Raw genomic sequence first — 21,785 nt, forward strand, 5'->3', positions numbered from 1 at the left:
TTAAATCAATAACTTACTTTGTTCACAAGCACGTTTTAACGTTCGCGTTTTGTCGCTTCTACCTTTTTCTACACCGGGTCTGCTACTATTCGGCTAGTCCGATTGGGCTGATCCGATTCGGCTAGTCCGATTCGGCTATTACCCTTTTCGGCTACAGCCCGATTCGGCTAGTCCGATTTGGCTGATCCGATTCGGCTAGTTCCCTATTTGGCAATTTTTTTGAAAATCCAACGATATACATAATCCTTCTGTAATCCAACATCGTTTCTTTTGCATTCCGACAAAGAAAAACAAATTGAAATGAAATTTAGCGAAAAATGTTTGAACTATTAAATTTAACTGTTTGCTCACATAAAATGGACAACGACGTCTTCTGTTTATTTAGAGAATGTTGTAATATCGCTTCTTTTATAGTTGAAATCATCGAAGCTTTAGATGAGTGGGGTTTAGACCTAACCATTGAGATCTTAAAACTAAAAAACGAATTAAATTTATTTTTGAACTATCAATGTTTGCTCAGATAAAATTGACGTGTATCATGCATCGCCGTCTGCATGCAAACTTAGAATATATTAGAATCCTCAACTATTACAAAATTCTAAATCCAACGACGCCTTCTGTTTATTTGCAGTAGAGAATTTTGTATTTTATTCCACAATAGTTGATCTCGAAGCTTTAGATGAGTGGAGTATCATAAATCATATTTATGACACCGGTTACATCCCTAGTGATATGGTACGTTCTATATTCATAACTTTACCAAAAAAAAACGGAGCAACAGAATGGTCACTCCACAGAACAATTAGCCTTGTGAATTACGTAACAAACAGCTTACTCCGAATCATGTTGATGAGATTGAGACCAAAACTACAATCAGAAATTTCAACAGCACAGTTTTTATTTGTTCCAGACAAAGGGACCACAAAAGGAATTTTTACATTAAAAATGATAACAGAGAAATGTATGTCCGGTTCTTCTGTTTATTTGGAGGATTTTGTATTTTAATTCGACAATATGGTATCTTTTGCATTCTTGCATTTTATCCAGTGTTTACCTTTGAGTGCGTTCCCAGACGACAAAATCCGTCATTTTTACATTCATTCAACGTCTGCAGACGTTGAATCAATGTAAAAATGACGAGTTTTGATGTCTGGGTTCGTTCAAAATATGTGTTTTACATGAAAATAACAGTTTTCATGATTACCAATAGGGGTTAATGAGATGAAGTCTCAGCCAAAACGTGTCAACGAAAAAAAGACAGTTGCCAAATAGCGTAAAATTGCCATAAAAGATGAAGTTAAAACCTAAGTGGCAGTTTAGAGTAAACCTGGGTTTCGGCGTTACATCACCTGAAATTCCTTTGGTTAGTTCCTTTGTTAGACTCTCAGTTGATGTTACTTGATCATGGCAGAGGAATCGATTAGTACGCAGCGCAAAGGTGAGGTTTTTCTACATGATGGCTACATGTTTCAACTAGCTCAATATAGTCCAGACGGGCTTAAGAAATACTGGCGATGAGAAATGCAAGGCTCGCATCCACACTTGTGTGGCAACAAATCAGGTAATAATGTGTGTTATGATGACTATATTTTGATCATTTGAGAAAATGTGCCAAGAAATGTCAAGTACTTGAATTGTAATAATCGCAACCATTGTTCACCTGCATTGACGTTGGACCTGGGAATGCACCACGGACTGGCCTACCCTAATAATTACAACTGCTTTGATAGTGACGTTGTGCTATTACTTATTACTAGGGCCATTTTTTTTACCTAAAAAATTGAACAATATGACTTTATTTTTTGAAATATATGATAATATATGACTTTGTTTTAAAGCATCAAATTTATGCTAATCTCTAATTAATAACTCGTATGTAAGTTTTTACATGTATTTTGAACAATAACACACTCGAACAACTAACAAAACACTTCTGTTTCGCTTGAAAATCATTACAAAAATGCAAATATCTAATGCATCCACTGGCGCCGACTTACGGGGTGGCCAGCCACGCCACCCCATAACCTCTATGGCATGATGGCAGCCACCCCGTTTAGGTTACATTACTTACTGCAAATAAATGTAATTTAAACAGACGTTTAAATCTTTTTTTGATCATTGGTTTTCGCTTCAAGTCAACGTAAAGCAAGAGGTGAACCAATACAGTATTGCGAAGAAAATGATTGCTTTTGTCACAAGCATGATACTCGCGTAACATCAAGCAAGCTACGTGAAGATTACGCAACACGTGGCTACGAGTTTTTTCCTTGTTGTTGTTGCGATCGTTTTATTTGTTACTTTTCATAAGTCATTGTTACAATTGTTAGGTTTACAATGGGATTTATTAATCAATAAAATACGATCTTTCCATTGCCTCCCTCAAAAATCTTTTTTGAAAAATTTTAAACTGCTCATAATATCGCTATAAATTATGCCAGCTATAAAATACTTGGAAATAAAATTACCTCGATGATTTATAGCTCCACCTCCTAAATGAATATCTATTTTCAAATTTTATTAAAAAAAATGCAATTTTCAAAACTTTTTGAGTTTTATTTAAAAAGTGCACCTAGTAAAGTAGCAGTTTTAACGTTCTGCAAATTTACACGTTTACATGATTCTATTCGAGGAAAGCTGCACCCCCTGCCAATTTCCAATAATGAAAGCAACCTTTTTCAATTAGTCAAGATTTTGCATTTTGAATTATTTTCCGATTTCAATTGGAGTGTACTGTCATCTACTTCTTGCTTTAATTTCTACTTTGTTATCTACTTCATGCAGTAATAATGTAATATTGCGTGTCAATGCGTGACAAATTGTGAGGCGGGAATTTATTGGTTTTACATAGGAGTTGCTTGTTACATCATAGAAAAAATTACGAAAAGTTGTCCTGTAAAAGTTTGAGGAGGGAATTATTGTTCTGACATAAGTTAGGAGTTGCTTGTTACATCATAGAAAAAATTACAAAAAGTCGTCCAGTAAAAGTTTTCCCCGACATTCCAGTTTTATTCAGCTTAAAGATGCCACCGAAAAAGCGTTAAACTGTCGCAACTGTTTGATCTATTTGCAAGCAATGAAACAAGATCATTAATGCTTCCAAACGTGGTCTGCATTGTGAAAATATACTTATCGTTGCCTTCCACCACCTGCGAGGCGGAGCGATCGTTTAGTGCACTCAGGCGCATAAAAACCTACTTGTGATCTACCATGACGCAACAGCGATAGAACCACATCCTAATTTTAAATGTTTATCAAGCTGAAGCTTAACGGTTACAACTTGACCAGTTGATTAACAGTTGGATTGACAGAGCTGCCGTTCGCAAAAATACTTTTGCCAAATGTTAAATGTCGGAGCGACAACGTAACAATAAAATTCACGACATACTTCCTGTGATTTGTTGTAAAGTTGCTTTGTAAATAATCGAGCTACAAATCAGGTGTGAAAAGACAATTGCATCTACGAAACACGCTTAGTAAAAAAACAAAAACATGCAGTTTGAAAGTTTTTAGGTTGCCATATTGTGCTATCCGCCACCCCGTGCAAAATTAAAAGTCGGCGCCTATGCCGGTGTCATAAATATGATTTATGATCTCAGTGGTTAGGTCTAAACCCCACTCATCTAAAGCTTCGAGATCAAAATACAAAATTCTCTACTGTAAATAAACAGAAGGTGTCGTTGGATTTAGAATTTTGTAATAGTTGAGGATTCTAATATATTCTAAGTTTGCATGCAGACGGCGACGCATGATACATGCCAATTTCATCTGAGCAAACAGTAATAGTTCAAAAATAAATTTAATTCGCTTTTTAGTTTTAAGATCTCAATGGTTAGGTCAAAACCCCACTCATCTAAAGCTTCGATAATTTCAACTATAAAAGAAATTTAATAATTCAAACATTTTTCGCTAAATTTGTTGGAATGCAAAAGAAACGATGTTGGATTTTGTTGGATTACAGAAGGATTATCGTTGGATTTTCAAAAAAATGCCGAATAGGGAACTAACCGCTAAAGACTGCAGCCCAATAGGGAACTAGCCGAATCGGATCAGCCAAATCGGACTAGCCGAATCGGGCTGTAGCCGAAAAGGGTAATAGCCGAATCGGACTAGCCGAATCGGATCAGCCCAATCGGACTAGCCGAAACGGGCCATTCCGTTCTACACCTTTGCTATGTTGACGTGTATTGTTTTTGATATCATGATCAGAAATAAAAACAACTGAACTGACATGACGAATTCAAGCACATTTAAACGTTCGCGTTTTGTTGCTTCTACCTTTGCTATGTTGACGTGTACTGTTTTTCATATGATGGTCAGAAATGAAAACAACTGAACTGACATAACGAATTTTAATTTAATAGTTCAAACATTTTATTTTTATTCTTTTCTGCACGATTTCAATGTTTAGCGAAGTTAAAACAATGTAAAAACGACAATTATAATTAGGCTACGGTACCCGATAATTTCCTTTCAAAAATTTCAAAAACTCGCCGAAAAGGGCACTCACCGAAAAAGGCTCTCGCCGAATAGGGAACTCGCCGAATCGGACTAGCCGAATCAGACTAGCCGAATCGGACTCGCCGAATAATAGCAGACCCTGCATGGCAACCGCGTTCAATTGTATAGTATTATATAATTGTATAGTATTATAGTATATATTATGTATATATATAATTTATGCTGCCCCTCACATGTTTAGTTACATGTTGGTGTCACTTATGTCGGTAGCCTTTTCTATCAACGTAGCTTGAATAGTGGAATGATTTCTGCTTTGATTTTTTCACACATTGTTTCCATGAAAATTCTCCTAAAATAGTCATTTTTTTCGCTTTAGTTTAAATTGGAAACTTGGAAAGTAATAGGTGTGCGACTGAAAAAAATGTAGTGCCTCTCCGCTAACGTTACATTGAAAAAAGTAGCACCTCTTCAACAAAAATGTTGTGGTGCTATAAAAGTAGCACGCTATTGCCCACCTCTGCATATAAATTTGTATACGGCAAAGGCATTTGACATATGATTAAAATTAGTTGTACGGTCTGCAAATGCAAAAAAAGTATGTATATATAATTATGTTAATAATAAAAATCTTATTTTTTTGAAGTAAATAACAAAATGAGTCATCAAACAACTTAGTCAGGAAAATATATGCTCACTTTTCATTAAAACTAAAAAACAGTTAGTGAAAGTTCAATGCTTTGCATCCTATATAAAAAAATTGTATTAAAGAATATTATATAATTCTAATTTAATGTGATGTTATTTTTTGTTCACATCATATAATGTCGCTTTGTGTTTTATTAGTTCATAAACATATTTTCATTTCTAAAGCATTTGCATACTGCATAGTAGTCACAATATTTGTAAATTCTCATTAGGCTATTAAGTTTATTAATCTTGTAATTTTTTCATTGCTGACTTCTGCTGAGGTTTTATTTAAAAACAAGTCAAAGGCAAAGATGTCTGGTAAGTTTTGTATTGTTTGTCAATTTTATTTTTAAGATCCATCATAATGTGTTGTTTTCAGGGATACTTGGATTCATTTCTGGATACAGATGTATTAAATTCATTATATTTTAAATCCAAGAAACTGAAGAAGATAAAAAATGCATCATACTACATTCACAACATTTTTCCAATCATTGTACACAGGGCTGCGATTTTTGCCTTTTTCGGCGGCAATGTCGCTCGACCCGCGCCGTCACTATTCGACAGCCGTGCCTTGGAAAAAAAGGAAATAAAAACTGAGAGAGTAGAAGTGTTAGAAAGTAATAACTATATTTGCTTTGATTATCCCCTAACATGTGCATTAGAACTCATTATTGAACTGTAGCATGTACTGTAGTATTGTAGTATGACTGTAAGTATGACTAACTGTAGTATTGTATTGTTGAACTGTAGCAGTCGATTATGTTTAACAATCGCGTAGTGCAATTCTAATTCACTTCACCACAAGACAAATAAAGGTTGGAGCGGGATGTCACTATAATAACATCTGGACTGGAAGCCAATCGCTGCCACGCAAGATGAGGCCTGAAAAGAACTGCCATAATAGCAGTTTTGACGCCAAATTTAAGAAATAAATTTGGCGTTTTTTGTGGATTCGTAGGTTAAAGTATGGCATGGTTGCAACACCTTATGTTATGGCAATAATCATGCTGCTGAAAAAATCAGCCCAAAATGCAATATTATGAAAAGCATCATCAGGATTTTAAAAAAGTTGCCTTTTCAAACTTAATGTTTTGTAAATAAGCTACTGCAAATTCATAAAACAAAGTTTTTATTTAACTATTTGCATGCTAAAAAGCTAAAATTTGTCAAAATGCCAAACTTTTTAGCCTGCCACACGCATTAAAAAAACGCCAATTTTCTCAAATTTGGCGTTAAAAAACAGCCAATGTGGCAATCTTTTTCAAGCATCTTGCACTGCAGCGTTTGACTTCCAGTCCAGATGCTATTAAAGCGACGTCCACGGCTGGAGACACAAGCAAATCAATAAAAACAACTGAAGTTTCTATGGTGGGTGCAAGCCCAATAAACTTTTCCGAAAGCGTTCTAACGAAAAGAGTTTGAGAACCACTACAACCTAGGTGTTGCGTCATAAACGCTTGAACCGCCTCCGTATAAAATTAATTATGACACAATAATGCACATCTGAAAGTTCGCCTAAATGTTATTATTTTAACTATTGTCAACAAGTGAGTTTCTCCTGTACCACCTGGGCAACTCCAGCGTACCACAGTTTGAGAACAACTGCATTAAATGTTGTCTAAGAAACACAATCATATCAAATTAATGTAAATTGTCCCTTACAGCTATGGAAGGTTATGGCCCCCCTACAGGAAAAGGTGAAAAGGAAGTTTTTTTGCTTGGAAAAGTGGACACAAAACCAGGTATGCTAAAATTGCTTACCTTTTTGCTGAGCTTATTTTGAAATTTGTTTTTACCATGTTCCATGTTAAACAAATTCAAAAGCTTTTTCTGTGACTACGCCTCAGTTGTAGACAATATTTTGTGTACCGTGCCTAGGGATGGGCATTTGCAAATAGTTAAGGATTCGAATCTAATTTAAAACAGTTATAATATTTTGAATTGAGATCCGATTCTATTTTCAGTTAAAGAAAATTAAGCAAAACTTATTCCATGTACGCCACGGCAACAAACCAACCTCATGTAAGCTTAAAATTATTGCAATGTAGTGGTTACTGATTTTCAAACCTTTACCCATTAAACCAGTGGTTCTTAACCATGGTTCGATCGAACCCCTGGGGTTCGACGAAGCTGTTTCAGGGGTTCGGCGTGAACGTCCTCTGCAACATTAACATACGCCCTACTGAATGGTATATATATCAGCGAATATTTTTGAACCACACTGAAGTGCCGGAATGGCCCGTTTCGGCGAGGGCCCTATTCGGCGATTTTTTGAAAATCCAATGACGCCTTCTGTTTATTTAGAGAATTTTGTATTTTATTCCACAATATCGTTTCTCTTGCATTCCGACAAAGAAAAATAAATTAAAATGAAATTTAGCGAAAAATGTTTGAACTATTAAATGAAAATGTTTGCTCACATCAACAAAATATTTTAATTTGAAAAACCATGGTTTATTTTTTGTGCCAAAGCTTAGTAACAGAATGAAAAGGCTAACCAAATGTGTAGCCTACAGCTTGGATTGAAAGGAAATTATCGGGTACCGTAGCCTAGCTATCCCGACCAGCAGAAATTGCCGTTTTTACATCGTTTTAACGTCGCTAAACGTTGAAATCCAATCGTGTAGAAAAGGGAACTTTTGCTGACTAGGAGAAAAACATTCACAGAAGCCCTTCGATTTGTTCCAAGAACCCAGTTAGCCTAACAGTTCATTTTTACATTGTAGGCTAGTAACTTTGGCTTATTTGGCTGACATCTTTGGTGCTCTCAATCAGCTGAATTACCAAATGCAAGGAGGTAGTAAAAATGTAATAAAAACTGAAGAGTGAATGAGTGCTTTTCAGAGGAATTTCCAGTTGTGATGACAGCGATTGGAAAATAACAACTTTGCTAACTTTCGACGTCTGGACGAGGTAGTAAGTATAGTTCCGATGCAGCAATTAATAGAAAAATTGCAGAAGTTCAGAGGCTTTAAGCCAGTATTTACTGAGCATTTGCAGAAGTTGCAAAATTGATTTCATAACTACTTTCTTGAACAAACGTATTATCCAGCATGGATGCGTCAACCAATTGGTTATGATACTTCAACAGCAGATATAAACAGTCCATACTTGGATAACATTATCGAGCTTCAAGAAAGCGAGATGCAAAAAAGAAACTTAACACAACAAATCTTCAATAGTTTTGAACCAACAAATGGAAAGTTATTCTTTTATTACGAAAGTTGCCCTTGAAGTTCTCATGCCATTCGTAACCACTTATTTATGCGAGCATTCGTTTTCTATTCTGGTGGATGTTAAAGCAAAAAAACGATACCGGCTTGCATGCGAAAATGACATGAAAATTGCTGTTTCCGAGATAAAGCCTCGAATTTAACTATTGGTCTTAGAAAAACGACAACAGAAGTCTCATTTATTCAGTAATGTATTATTATTATTAAATGTGGTAGATTTTTGTTTTTGTAACTCAGCGAAAATTTGGGGTTCAACGAAAGCTTGCAGACTAGCGTAAGGGTTCGGCAGGTTAGTAAAGGTTAAGAACCACTGCATTAAACATTTTCGCAATATAGTGCTAGTGGCGCTTAGCTCTGCGGTGGAAACGCAATACAGTCGATGTTCCAATATCGCGACATCCAATACATTGACTATATTGTGCTTCCGTTGATGAAATACAGTTTTTCTTTGTCGAGTACGTACAACAAAACTGGAAGCAAGGTAACAGAGTACGTCCACGCAAGAGTAGAACAAAAATAGCAGACTGCTGAGTGTTTAATCGTGGTGCCACGCAATTTCAACAGCGGATTCATTTTTATGTGTGGGATGTTGTGGTATTGACCTGACAGACCAATGCAATACGTCACATCACTCTAATAGAATTCACTTCATGAAATGAGAGAAAATTATTAGTAGTTTTATTTTAATTAACCAAACGCATGTGTCGGTTAATGTTGCTTGTTTTTCTTGCCATTTTTCCGAAAGCTCCGCTTCAACGTTTTTAGAAGCGAACACAGTTTTCAGCTGAAGCCTGTTCAGAGCAGATGTTTGTAAACAAAATTTACTTTGACCCAAAATGCGTCTTAGTTTGGAGTCGTAACAACTTACTTTCGTTACGTGTTTGAAGCGTTGGTATCTTAAACACAGAAAGTGCTAACGTCTTACGTGCTTATCGTTTCATCAATCTAGAAAGTTTATTAAATATTTGTAGAGAATTGGGCGTTGAAAACAGAAAAAGAAGTTTCGTCTGTTTTTGGTACAATTTTCGTTATTTTAGTGTCGCTACAAAATACGTTTTGGTTTCAAACTATCTCCCTGTGGCTACTGCCCCAGAACTGCGACATTTATTTCATCGAAGAAGTTTCTCCACAATTACTCTTGGCGCAACCCAGACATCAAATCAGTCGCTTTTTTATTAATTCAACGTCTGCAAACGTTAAATCAATGTAAGAAAAGACTGATTTGCTGTCTGGCAATGCATATGTCAACCCCGTTCCAATAAATTTGGTTCGAAAATTTGAAATAAATTTATTTTAATTAGACTCATTCATCTTTAAAAGTGTGCGTGAAAATTGCAACGCAGGACACGTTAATTTTTGTGAACAAACATTGTAATGTGATGTCTTAAAAATAAGTACTAATTTATTCTTTAGTTTTTACTCAATTTATTACATCTAACTTACGTAGAACCGAAACTCTCTAAAGCAAGAGTCTCAAACTGCTCTGAGAGCCAAATGAACACTTGTAAATTAACCCGAGGGCGTAATACACAATAAGAAGTCCATAAAAAAAAAATAACATAGTTAAAACGCAATAAAAAAAATAGTAAGAACACACCAAAAACGTTAGATCGCAAGAAAAAGTAGCTATGAACAAAGAGATGGAAAAACACTGTACGAACGCAACGAATTAAGAAAAAAAAAGAACGCAAACGAAACGATGGATCTTGAGAGTATAAATCTAGCAATCAACTTTCAAAAGCTCGGAAAAAAACGAACACTTGAAGAATTGACTTCAGCAAATACTAAGTTTACTATGGCGATAACGACACAATAAGTGAAAAGGCAATGTCATTGTGATGTAACAATACCAGTTTTTCACACACAATAATATGGCGCGACCGTAGTGCTAACAAGTCGTGTGAAGTTTGATGGGCATTTTCAAATTTTTTTGAGCAATAAGTGCATTTTATCTTTCTATATCTATAGAAAAAAATATGTGTATAATATGAACATTCGACTAGTTTTGGATTCAGTATTCTAAATTTCCCATCGCTCAGTCCGTTCCGAGTTGGTACAAACTGTGTATGTTACTACACTAACCTCCTAGTCCCTCGTTTTTGCTGTGGCTTGAACACAATTGCCTTTAAGTTCATCTCGTATCCATGCAAACAGTGACATTAGAATGATCAGAGCAGACTGCACACGGAATGGCCCGTTTCGGCGAGTCCGATTCGGCGAGTCCGATTCGACTAGTCCGATTCGGCGAGTTCCCTATTCGGCGAGAGCCTTTTTCGGCGAGTGCCCTATTCAGCGAGTTTTTGAAATTTTTAAAAGGAAATTATCGGGTACCGTAGCCTAATTACAATTGCCGTTTTCACATCGTTTTAACGTCGCTAAACGTTGAAATCGTGCAGAAAGGAATAAAAATAAAATGTTTGAACTATTAAATTAAAATTCGTAATGTCAGTTCAGTTGTTTTTATTTCTGATCATGATATCAAAAACAATTCACGTCAACATAGCAAAGGTGTAGAAAAAGGTAGAAGCGACAAAACGCGAACGTTAAAACGTGCTTGTGACCGAAGTAAGTTATTGAGTTGAAAGAAATTTGGCAAGGTTGCATCACCTTCAGAAAAATTTAAGATATGAAGGAAAAATAAAACAAAGAAAATGTAAGAAAAAAAATAATGTTTATGTCTATAAGTTAGTACTTTTGAATAGTTAAAATCATAGGCGCCTAACTATTTTTTTGGCCGTGGGGGCGAAAGCGTGTTTCATCAGCAGCAACGTAAATTCAGCGAAATGTCACGCAGATGGATGACGTAATTATGTCGTCACACTAGGATTGCTTTTATTGCCACACTCGGAGTTATCGCTACGTCCGACCTGCCGTTAATTATTATAAACAAAGCTCGACCAAAACACATGCTATGCGTCTGCGTTGGCTAGCGGTTGATGGACTGCGACTCTTTAAGCTAAGCACAACATAAAGTTTAGCAACGAACAAGAGACGAAAAGGTTTACTAAAAGGTATACTGTAAATGGAATGAAAATACTAACTTGATCATATGCTTGAAAATATACCTGTTGAAAGCAAAATCATTCATGTTTACATCAATTCAACAGCACGTCACTTTTAATAAATTTAAAAGTTGCTGACATTCGTAAACAGCCCTTGAAAAATAGTTACAGAGAGACGTTTGATTAAGTTTTCGACTTGACATTGCTCCCTTTTCACTACAATATCGCAACTTATGGCTGACCAGCTTTCAAGTTCCAATTCGCTGTAATACGCCCGTTTTCGTGTTGCAGATGAAACAAAAGATGCGCATATTCCCCGCCTTTGATCGGGTTTCTATAGCAACGGACGTGTGTGCGCCATGCAGTATGCGCGAGTCCGTTGTTGTGTTAATTATGCCGCTTGTGCGACTGTGCGCAATACGGTTTGTACCAGCCCTTGTTACGTTGGTTAGTGGTAACCTCGGGCCGAGGCTTCAAGTTCATTTTCACAGCAACCGATTCACTGCCGCAACAATTCTTTGCAGAGGTTTCGACTTTCGAAAGCGACAGCGAGACTGTTTGCAAGCGTCTGCAGACGTTAAATCAACGTAAATATGACAGATTTTTTTGTCTGGGGTGGGATTGTAGCATCGCTACTCGTTCTAGTGATTATTTACTGCAAAGCTGTTGCGGTTTGCATTTAAAAATGTTTTCCTGCTGCCGATCGCTAGTTCATCTATTGTTTTATGTATCAATGCCGCATAAAAAGGTGCTCCCACGCGGAAATATGCGTGGGGGCCTGGTCCCCACGGCTTAGGCGCCTATGGTTAAAATGATTAGTTTGGATCAACAAATGTGTGACCTACACTCCTACAGCTTAGATTGAAAGGAAATTATCGGGTAGGCTACCGTAGCCTAGTTATCCCGACCAGCAAAAATTTGTTCCAAGAACCCAGTTAGCCTAACAGTTCATTTTTACATTGTAGTAACAGAATACTACAGCTTACTCACAAACGAAGCTACGCAGTACCTCCCATCCCCACACACCATCAAAGTGGATGAAGCCTACCAGGACTTCTGTGATGCAATCATATCTGCGGCAAAAGACTCCATCCCGCGAGGTCGACGGAAAAACTACATACCTTGCTGGGATGTGGAGTGCGACAGGCTCTACCGCGACTTCCTCCGTTCCCCCCAGGGCACCGCCACCACCAACTCAGCAACAGCCCTGCTGGCAAGATTGGATTCAAAGAGGAAGAAGCGCTGGACAGAAGCCATAGACTCAATCGACTTCACGCACTCCAGCCGCACAGCATGGAGTACACTCAACAACCTCACTGGCAGATCACGTGCCTCTCGTCGCCAATGCCCCATTTCAGCAAATGCCATCGCCTCACAACTTGTGAAAAATGGAGTGCACAGAACGAGAGACCGTGAATCAGACAAGTCCGTTCTCAAGGAAATGACGGACCTCTGGAAGGTCCCAACACCTGTCGAGGGCAACATCTCTGGTGAGTTTACCCCAGAAGAATTTGCCTCCGCCCTCCAGCACCTAAAGCCAGGCAAATCCCCGGGCCTTGACCACCTATGCCCGGAACTAATACTCCAAGCTGCCCCCTCTATGAGGTCCTGGTTAAAAGACTTCCTTTCCTGCTGCTTGCGTCACCTGCGCATCCCAAGAATCTGGAGAAGAGCCCTAGTGGTTGCAGTCCCAAAGCCGAAGAAGCCCCCAGGGGATCCGAAGAGCTACCGTCCCATCTCTCTGCTCTGTATCCCCTTCAAGATACTCGAAAGACTTATCTACGCCCGTGTCGAACCGATAATAGATCCTCAGCTCCCTCGGGAACAAGCCGGCTTTCGCCACGGTAGATCAACTGTAGACCAGGTCACCCTGATGACCCAAGACATCGAGGACAGCTTCTCGGCAAAAAAGAAGGCTGGCGCCGTGTTTGTCGATCTCACGGCTGCCTACGACACTGTATGGCACAGCGGCCTTACCTGCAAACTACTTCGTCTCCTTCCTGACAGGCACATGGTCCATATGATTATGGAACTTGTGCAAAACCGCAGCTTTACTCTTTCCACCGGTAGCGGCCGACGAAGTAGACTACGTCGACTCAGGAACGGCGTCCCACAGGGCTCTGTCCTGGCTCCCCTCCTCTTTAACACTTACATCTATGATCTGCCTGACACCATCTCCAGGAAGTATGCTTACGCAGACGATCTGGCTCTCCTGCATCCAGCCGGAGACTGGCAGTCAATGGAGAGGAACCTAAGCCAGGACATGTCAACTATATCAACATATCTCCAGAAATGGAAGCTACAGCTCAGCAAGGCAAAGACAGTGTCGGCGGCCTTCCATCTAAACAACAAGGAAGCAAAACGTGAGATCAACATTACCACCGATGACGAACACCTCCCCTACTGCGCCGAACCCACCTACCTCGGCGTAGCCCTGGACAGGTCACTCACGTACCGACGACACCTGGAGTCACTGCGCAAAAAACTATCGGCGCGCGTTGCACTTTTGAGGCGGCTGGCGGGTTCCGGCTGGGGAGCTGATGCGAAAACCCTTCGCACAGCTACCTTGGCCCTCGTCCATTCTACCGCTGAGTACTGCGCACCAGTGTGGTGCCGCAGCTCTCACACCCGCCACATTGACACCGCCATCAATGACGCACTACGCACTGTGACTGGATGCCTGCGTCCCACTCCAACGGACTGCCTTCCCATCCTTGCAGGCATCCAACCTGCTGAGCTTCGCCGTAAAGGAGCCATGATTTCCCTTGCTCGTCGCGCACTGGACCCCGACCACCTCCTCCACAGTGCACTCCAGCGCCTACCTGGAGGACAGCAGCGACTGAAATCAAGACGCCCATTTGTGCCCGCCGCACAACAGCTTCTGAACAACGTTGAAGATCTTGGAATAAGTGCGGCACACTGGACGAACTACACATGGAACATGGAGTGGCAAAACAACACCTCCCGACTCCATGATTTCCTACCCGACGTCGATCCCCACCCTCCGGGAATGTCCCTCGCAAGACTTGCGTGGGTCCGGCTTAACCGCCTACGAACCGGCGTCGGTCGCTTTCGTTCAGACATGTGCAGATGGGGCCTGGCTTCCTCACCGGGATGCGAGTGTGGCGCCACAGACCAGACAGTAGATCATGTCGTCCATGACTGCCCAATCCATCAACCACCACATGGAACGCTTGGACTGAAGACCCTGGATGACGAGACTGTAGAGTGGCTGATGACATCATGCCCAAACATATAGTCCCGAAGAACAGCTCATACGACGAAGAAGAAGTAACAGAATGAAAAGGCTAACCAAGTGTGTGGCCTATCGTTTTAACGTCGCTAAACGTTGAAATCGTGTAGAAAAGGGTGCTTTTGCTGACTAGGATACGTTGAAACTGAGAAACATCCAAGCACGTTTTAACGTTCGCGTTTTGTCGCTTCTACCTTTGCTATGTTGACGTGTATTGTTTTTCATATGATGATCAGAAATAAAAACAACTGAACTGACATGACGAATTTTAATTTAATAGTTCAAACATTTTCTTTTTATTCCTTTCTGCACGATTTCAACGTTTAGCGACGTTAAAACGATGTAAAAACGGCAATTATAATTAGGCTACGGTACCCGATAATTTCCTTTTAAAAATTTCAAAAACTCGCTGAATAGGGCACTCGCCGAAAAGGGCTCTCGCCGAATAGGGAACTCGCCGAATCGGACTAGTCGAATCGGACTCGCCGAATAGTAGCAGACCCGACTGCACAGGACTATACTAACCTACCTTGCATTCAGGTTATTCGCATGTCACCCATCACAATGAATTCGACATTCAAAGTTCAACAATAGGAAAAATGGCGGTTGGTACCTCAGGACCTGTGGACATGGAACACAAGGAAGAAAGTAGGTGACACAATGTTCTATTTGAATAAAATACGGTCAAGGTTTACGAAGTTGATGACGAAGTTAGAAAGTCTCATCTGCATTACATGCGATTCTCGAATCATCTTTTGTCTTGTTGACCAGAAGAATGAGTTTTTGTGATGTAATATTACTCTAGTATGCGGAAGCTTTTGGTCAAGCAAACCTGCTATAAATAGCCGCGTGATTTGAGTATGATTATTAGAGTTGTGCATTAGGATTAGGTTAGGATTAGAAATTGTAAAGAAAAGTATCTTGAAGATGATTGTAGAGTTCTAGCCGATATTTAATAGATTGTGAAAGTATAAGTTATTGCCAATTGTAAAATAGCTGTTGCAAGTAGTGGTGTATATTATATCTATGTCGAAATCGACGAAGACGTTTGCTATTCAGAATTTGATTTCTTTATGTGTTGGAAGTGGTTAACCACTCGTCAGTTCAACGATTTCATCTGTCATCTCACAAGTACAGTTAACTATTCGACCATTTATTTGACTGTTTAACGTTTGATATCTCAATAAACTACGTCATCAATCTTTCCAAAGTCTCTACGTGTAAGAGATGCTAGAAACAATCGCGACACACATTTTATGTCAAAATTGTTTGGGAGTTTGCACCAGGGTCATGGAGTCGGATGCTTTTTAGCGTGTCCGGAGTCGTTAAAAATGCTAACTCCTTCTGCTTGATACAACACGATAAACAATAAATTTTTTGTCTGCGATCTTTTTTTTTAACACTGTTTCTTATTTTTTGCATTTCGCTCTAAAACTGTTTCCGAAAACGGAAACTTGTGTTTGTTATGGTCAATTTTTGTGAAAGTCGCCGTTTCAATTTGGCTATTCGATCACAACTTTTGTAAAACTAAATTTTAAAAAATGAAAAAATGGGGCAACCCTCAAAAATCTGGCAACACTGAAGTCGGAGTCGTATATTTTTCGCCAAACTCCGCAGCCCTGGTTTGCACTCAGTAGAATTTCTTTTAAAACAATATCTAAATTAATCAAAAAAGCTTTGGGCATTTTTTACTGAACCTCCACACCAAGGTTCCTCTTTGATAACCTTAGTGTTGCAGTTCCATGCTGCTTTCAGGTGAGGCTACAGATAAGCTGGCAGCCTCCCCTTCATATTAACTATTCTCACTCGGAAAGTTGCTGGCATTGATTGCTTGTAAGGTTCGAGATTACGATCTTATGCTTTGGTTGTGTCGAGACTTGTCATTTGATCACACTTTTGATGTTTTGCAGGGTTCGAAGGCAATGCCAAAAACACAAATGTTAATTTGAAAGATGTTAACCTCACACAACCAACTTTTGGTGGAGAAACGACGTATAACAACGAAAGTAGCGACATTACAGGTGAGCCAACGTTATGTCATGAATAGTTAATTGCTCAAATAATCGTGTGGTAGCTCTTCGGTTTAGCTCAGCAGGTTATAGCCCTAGGAAAGGTCGTAGGCATTTCTCTCTAGAGCAGCGTATTGTTTCTCATAATCATGAGAGAAATCAAGGGCTGTAGTCGAAGGGGCGCCGCTTCGCAATCGAAGGCACGCCTTTAACTGTCTTGCCAAAGACACAGCCGCATGCTCTTGAGTTGTGTCGAACCGGCGCCCTCCCGAACGTCGAACCATGGCTCTCACCACTCAGCCATGCATCGTGTGGTTTGAAACTCAGTAAAGCAACCGGTTTTGACATCCGTCTGGTTTTAATTTGTTGGGTACAGCGTCAGTTGTAATCGAACCCAGGTCCCAGGCCAATCATAAGGAATAAAAAGTGGTATTGACCATTTCGACGCTGGGCTCCGGTTGTCGGAAAGAGATCAGCGAAAACATTGCTGCAACTCTGCTAGATTGCTTAGCCTTAGACCATGTGTGCCACTTTGTTATTGCTGTCACATAAAACTTGCAATGTGAAATCTTTCAATTAACTTCCTTTCCCACGAAACCATCACCCTTGTCGTGAATGTTTTTACCCGCATTTTTTCCCAGGTAATTTTGTACTCCTATACATTGCAGTCATATAAACCTGTAAGTTTTTGTGCATAACGAACTTGTTCCGTATCTCTGCAATCTGCATTGTAAGCCTAAAGCTTAGTCAAAACTTTTAAGTCCTATTTTAGCTTGTAATGGGGTATTAAACTTATTTCAACTAAACCTCTAGCAAGCTATTCGGCCGCTATAATGTGAATGGCCACAGGTTTTGGTAATTTGTTCAAGATCCCTTCCGTTTCGTGGTTCCCCTATCAGTTAACTTCTACGCAAGACAACGTACTGCTCTCTTTAACAAACAGTACATGATACTGACAGTTATTTCTGTTTAGTGGATTCGAACAAGCAGTTGCTTTTCACAAAGTATTAGTAAGCTACTATGCATGCTGCACCGAAATAAGTTATTAAAGCAGTACAAAGAGTCAAAGATCAATACTTCAAATTACAAATGTCACTTGTATACGTTAAATTTTCAAGGCGGTGACCTTTCTTGCTTTTGCAGCTGCAACGTCGTGACTAATACTGTCAAATGTTTAACCTTTTTTCCATGAGTTACTTTCTTATTTATGGTGTGCCAAACTTTCGTGGGCCTAAAGGTGCGTCTACACGACGACTGTTTTCTTGCTTAAGCTAGCTGAACTTCTTGTTTGTTTAAGATAATCGCACTTTGTGCCGCTTACTTTTAAGCAAATGAGCGAGTAAGCGAGTGCCGGAGAAAAAATACGCTCCAGAGCGAAAAACTGAGCGCTTAAGCGAATTCTCTTGCTTAGAAATATTTTCGCGGCAAAACCTCAGGTCTACACTCAGTAGTCTGGCTGCTAGTCAAGCAACTGGGAAGTTTGTAGTTGTTGTTTTGTATTTGATGCACCCAGTGTTCTCTTGCCACACCTGTTTCTAACTTTTTAACTTCACTAAGGTGTCTGAACATTTCTTTCTGAAGTAAATTGCGTATTTGCATTTTGCAACCTTATCTTTTTGCAGCATTTTTTACACAAGTTGAGTTCAGTTGCTTTTATTTCTGACCATGACCATCACAACAAAAAGAATACCGGTACACGTTAACATTTGAAAGCCATTATTAAATCATTGAATCAATGCAACAACTCAAAGTGCCAGCTCACTCCGACTAGTTATTAAAGAGCAGTTGGTTTACTTTTTGCTTTGGCGCGAACTTTTAAAACGTGACGCCATTGTGGTTGAAATATTCACGTGACCGCGGTTCAAGCAAGCAAAACCTTTTTTCGAGATTGTGAGTGTAGACGAAACGAGCTTAAAAACTAGCTTAAGCAAGAATTTCTAAGCAAGAACACTTTCTCGTGTAGACGCACCGTAAAGCTTCAGCGCTTTGTGGATAATCCTGCACTTGTTATGTGTGAATTAACAAGGAAGTTGGTTAAAAATGAAAAGAATGCATGACATAATTCACCGTGAGTCAAACACAGATATATACAATATCTTGATCAAAACAATCTCCTCTGTATATGTAGCTGGCGGCGGTGGTGCTGGTGGCAGTGTTGGAGATTGGGACTACGACGTAGGAAAGACCATCTTAGTCATATTGAAGAAGGGTGTTTCTCTTGATTTGCTCCACAAAGCTCTGTTGATGGGAAAAACCATCAAGGAGCTGGCAAAAATGGTTGCCAACCTGGATTCACAGAAGGTTGACATTAATCTTTTGTTCACGTCAATGCTGCAGGCGACCGAAGATGACATGGGTAAGTGCAGCAGTGTTTGTCACTTGATGTGAGAACTTACCAGTTCAACCGGTTGTTCAATAACAGATCGTTTTTTTGGACAGTCAAAATAATTTTGCGCACATCCTTTGAGAAATACATGGGACACACCATGGCCAACTGCAGTGGTCTGTGGTACTTCTGTTTTGAACCGGATTTATAGTGTTAGTAAATTACTTCAGAATGTAGATATTAACGACCTGTTTTGACCTGATGCTGCGAGTTCGCTGTGGTAATTGCGAATTGCACTAGCTTTCGGAATACAGTTCCTTAGTCACAGGGTTGAGAAAAACCCGGGTTTTTTTGGCTTTTATTGTTTTTTTTTAAAAAATATGCAAAAAAAAGTAGATTCATGCTTATTTCGCCTCAAAACTACTTTTTACGAGTGAAGTGCCTTTCACTCACAGTACATGCTTGCATAACTCAATAAAATAATGCACTAGGGCTGTTGTTGCTTGAATGTTGCATCATCCATTAGTTTCAAGATCAAGTTGGATGTTGCATCATCCACTGATTTCTGCACCAAGTTGATGCTACCGTGGTAGAAATCACATTATTGCATCATTTGTTTAGATTTGAAGGCAAGGAGCATTTATGCCATCATGTTGAAATATTTTTTATCATTTATATATATATTATATATAGTAATGGATGAACAATTGAGCGATTGCGTGGCCAATTAGGCAAATGCTCTGAAACAGCCATGCATTAGAATCCAGAATCTGTAATTGGTAAATAGCCTCCTAAATTGCATTTCACATCATATATACAGACTACAGTAGAGTAGTACTTTCACCACTTTAACTATAAGGCCTTCTTGCATAAATGAGTTTTAGTGTAGTATACACAAAGTGGCATTACTTGATTTTTGTGTACTGTGCAATATCCACTGCGTTTTCAGTTTATTCTTGGAAATTACTTCACAATCACATCCTTAAGTCCTAATTTAAAGTTTGTTGTAAGTGCCTTGTAGTGTTTTTGTAAATTTTTTTAATTTTCCAATAAAAACTGGACAAATATGATGCTCTGGGTTTTTTTATGGATTATTTTGGGTTTTTTAAGTGGGTTTTATAAAAAAAACCCACCCGGGTTTTTTTGGGTCGGGTAAAATACCAACAACCCTGCTTAGTCATGTGCTATGACGTGAAGAACTACATCCATAAAACTAACCAAGGGCTTGAGAGAATAGCATCAAATTCCCTGAGGTTTTAATAGGGTATGATAGCAATAAGTTAATGGAGAGGATTTTTCTGTTTTACATTTTAAAAATAGAAATTTTAAGAAACGCTACCCAAAAGGGGTAAAATTTGCTGTAAGTTTCGTTTAACGAAGAGCTTATTTACATCATCATATCAGACTACCATAAATGAAAAGCGGTCAAAACTAAACGCGTGATACTTTTATTGTTAACGTGGGCACTGGCACAATGAGAAGCGTAGCTTTAACAACCATAAGTCACAAGCAGCGGAAGTTAGTTCAATGCGTGAGATGGTTGCAATTGTTGTGATAGACATTGAGGCTGCAAAATGTAGCTCTCAGCATTGCACAGTTGGCATATTAGCCCATTTTCACATTGATTGCACGGCTGGAAAATAAATGCAAAAAAGAACTGATTGACTGGGAAAGAACTTGGTATTTAAACAGTTTTCGTTCACTGTAACCTGTAACTGATTGCATTATATTTTTGCAGACACAAGCTAAAGATTCCTTCTCCAATTTACATAAGCTCTGCGGATTTTCTACTTTTACAATCAACAATCAAAGACTAAAACCAATCAACCCAACTTTAAAACAACTATTGGAAGAAACGACAAAGTATTATTGCGAATATTGTTTGCAAAATAAGCTACTCATCGTCTCCTAAATGGTGTTTTTCGACTCACAATGTGTATTCCAATTTCATAGTTTACAGTTTTGTCGTTTTCAATTCTCAAACGGTAGGCCTCTGTAGCAGTGGTTCTCAATCTTTTTGGCACCCCATTGAAAACATAAGTAGTTTGTGGCACCCTTACTAGTATTTTCGCGATTTACTTGTAATGTCAGAACAAACGAAACCGAAACAACGCACATCGAATACTGCATTTAAGTTAATTAACATTTATTCCAAAAGTCAGTAAAAAAAATTGCTCTTGATGTTTCTGACAAAGCCCCTTAAGATCGGGAGACACTTTTGGTAAAGCCATTTTCATTTCTTCATCGACCTACAACTGCTACAAGCAATGTTTCCCTCCTTTTTAGTTTCATGTTTGTCACAATCGAAAATTCCCATTTGCTTGTACTTGTAGACATTGCATTGCAGACGAAAGACAATTTGATGTGGATTCTGCTCCATCACCTTACCTGTAAAGTAGGGTGTTGCAAATTTTACAACCTATGTTGAAAATATGATTTTCTGACCGGAAATGGCGTGAAACGACACCAAAAAAATTTTTTTTGAAAAATTTTAAGGTTTAGGTGTCCTACACTCACCCCGAAAATTTTGCGTTTTGCCGCAAATGAACATATTTTCAAACGCACGCAATTTCTGCATTTTACATCATAACCACACCATGTTGGGTATCATTTTGATCAGAATTTTATGGAGAACATCACTAAACTATCAAAAGTTAATTTTCTGCAAGAATGTAAAAATTGAAAATTTGGCCTGGTGTAATATTTTGACAAAAATCCATTCAAAAAAGGTGGAAAAATTGGAAAATTAGACACAAAATGTTTTGAAACATAATTATGGTTACTACGATAGTCTTATCAGTTAAATGCCAAACA

The 21,785-nt window shown here is 38.8% G+C and overlaps 1 protein-coding gene across 1 annotated transcript; it reads left to right on the forward strand.

Annotated features, from left to right (window-relative positions):
- The first annotated feature begins 5,330 nt into the window (after positions 1-5,330).
- On the forward strand, positions 5,331-21,530 carry LOC145781429 (uncharacterized). Its single transcript, XM_082593214.1, has 6 exons — positions 5,331-5,463; positions 6,813-6,890; positions 15,177-15,284; positions 16,547-16,657; positions 18,774-19,001; positions 20,710-21,530. Exons 1-6 carry the CDS (start codon positions 5,457-5,459, stop codon positions 20,718-20,720), a joined length of 543 nt encoding a protein of 180 aa, XP_082449340.1. The 5' UTR covers positions 5,331-5,456; the 3' UTR covers positions 20,721-21,530.
- The last annotated feature ends 255 nt before the right edge of the window (positions 21,531-21,785 follow it).

The sequence above is a fragment of the Aplidium turbinatum genome, chromosome 1 (genome assembly GCF_918807975.1).
Source record: "Aplidium turbinatum chromosome 1, kaAplTurb1.1, whole genome shotgun sequence".
NCBI classification, from domain to species: domain Eukaryota; kingdom Metazoa; phylum Chordata; class Ascidiacea; order Aplousobranchia; family Polyclinidae; genus Aplidium; species Aplidium turbinatum.

Excerpts from the sequence above, each read along its gene's own strand:
- LOC145781429 (XM_082593214.1), top strand. Across the intron at positions 6,891-15,176 it reads AAAAGTGGACACAAAACCAG|GTTATTCGCATGTCACCCAT; the intron begins GTATGCTAAAAT and ends CCTTGCATTCAG. Across the intron at positions 16,658-18,773 it reads CGAAAGTAGCGACATTACAG|CTGGCGGCGGTGGTGCTGGT; the intron begins GTGAGCCAACGT and ends CTGTATATGTAG.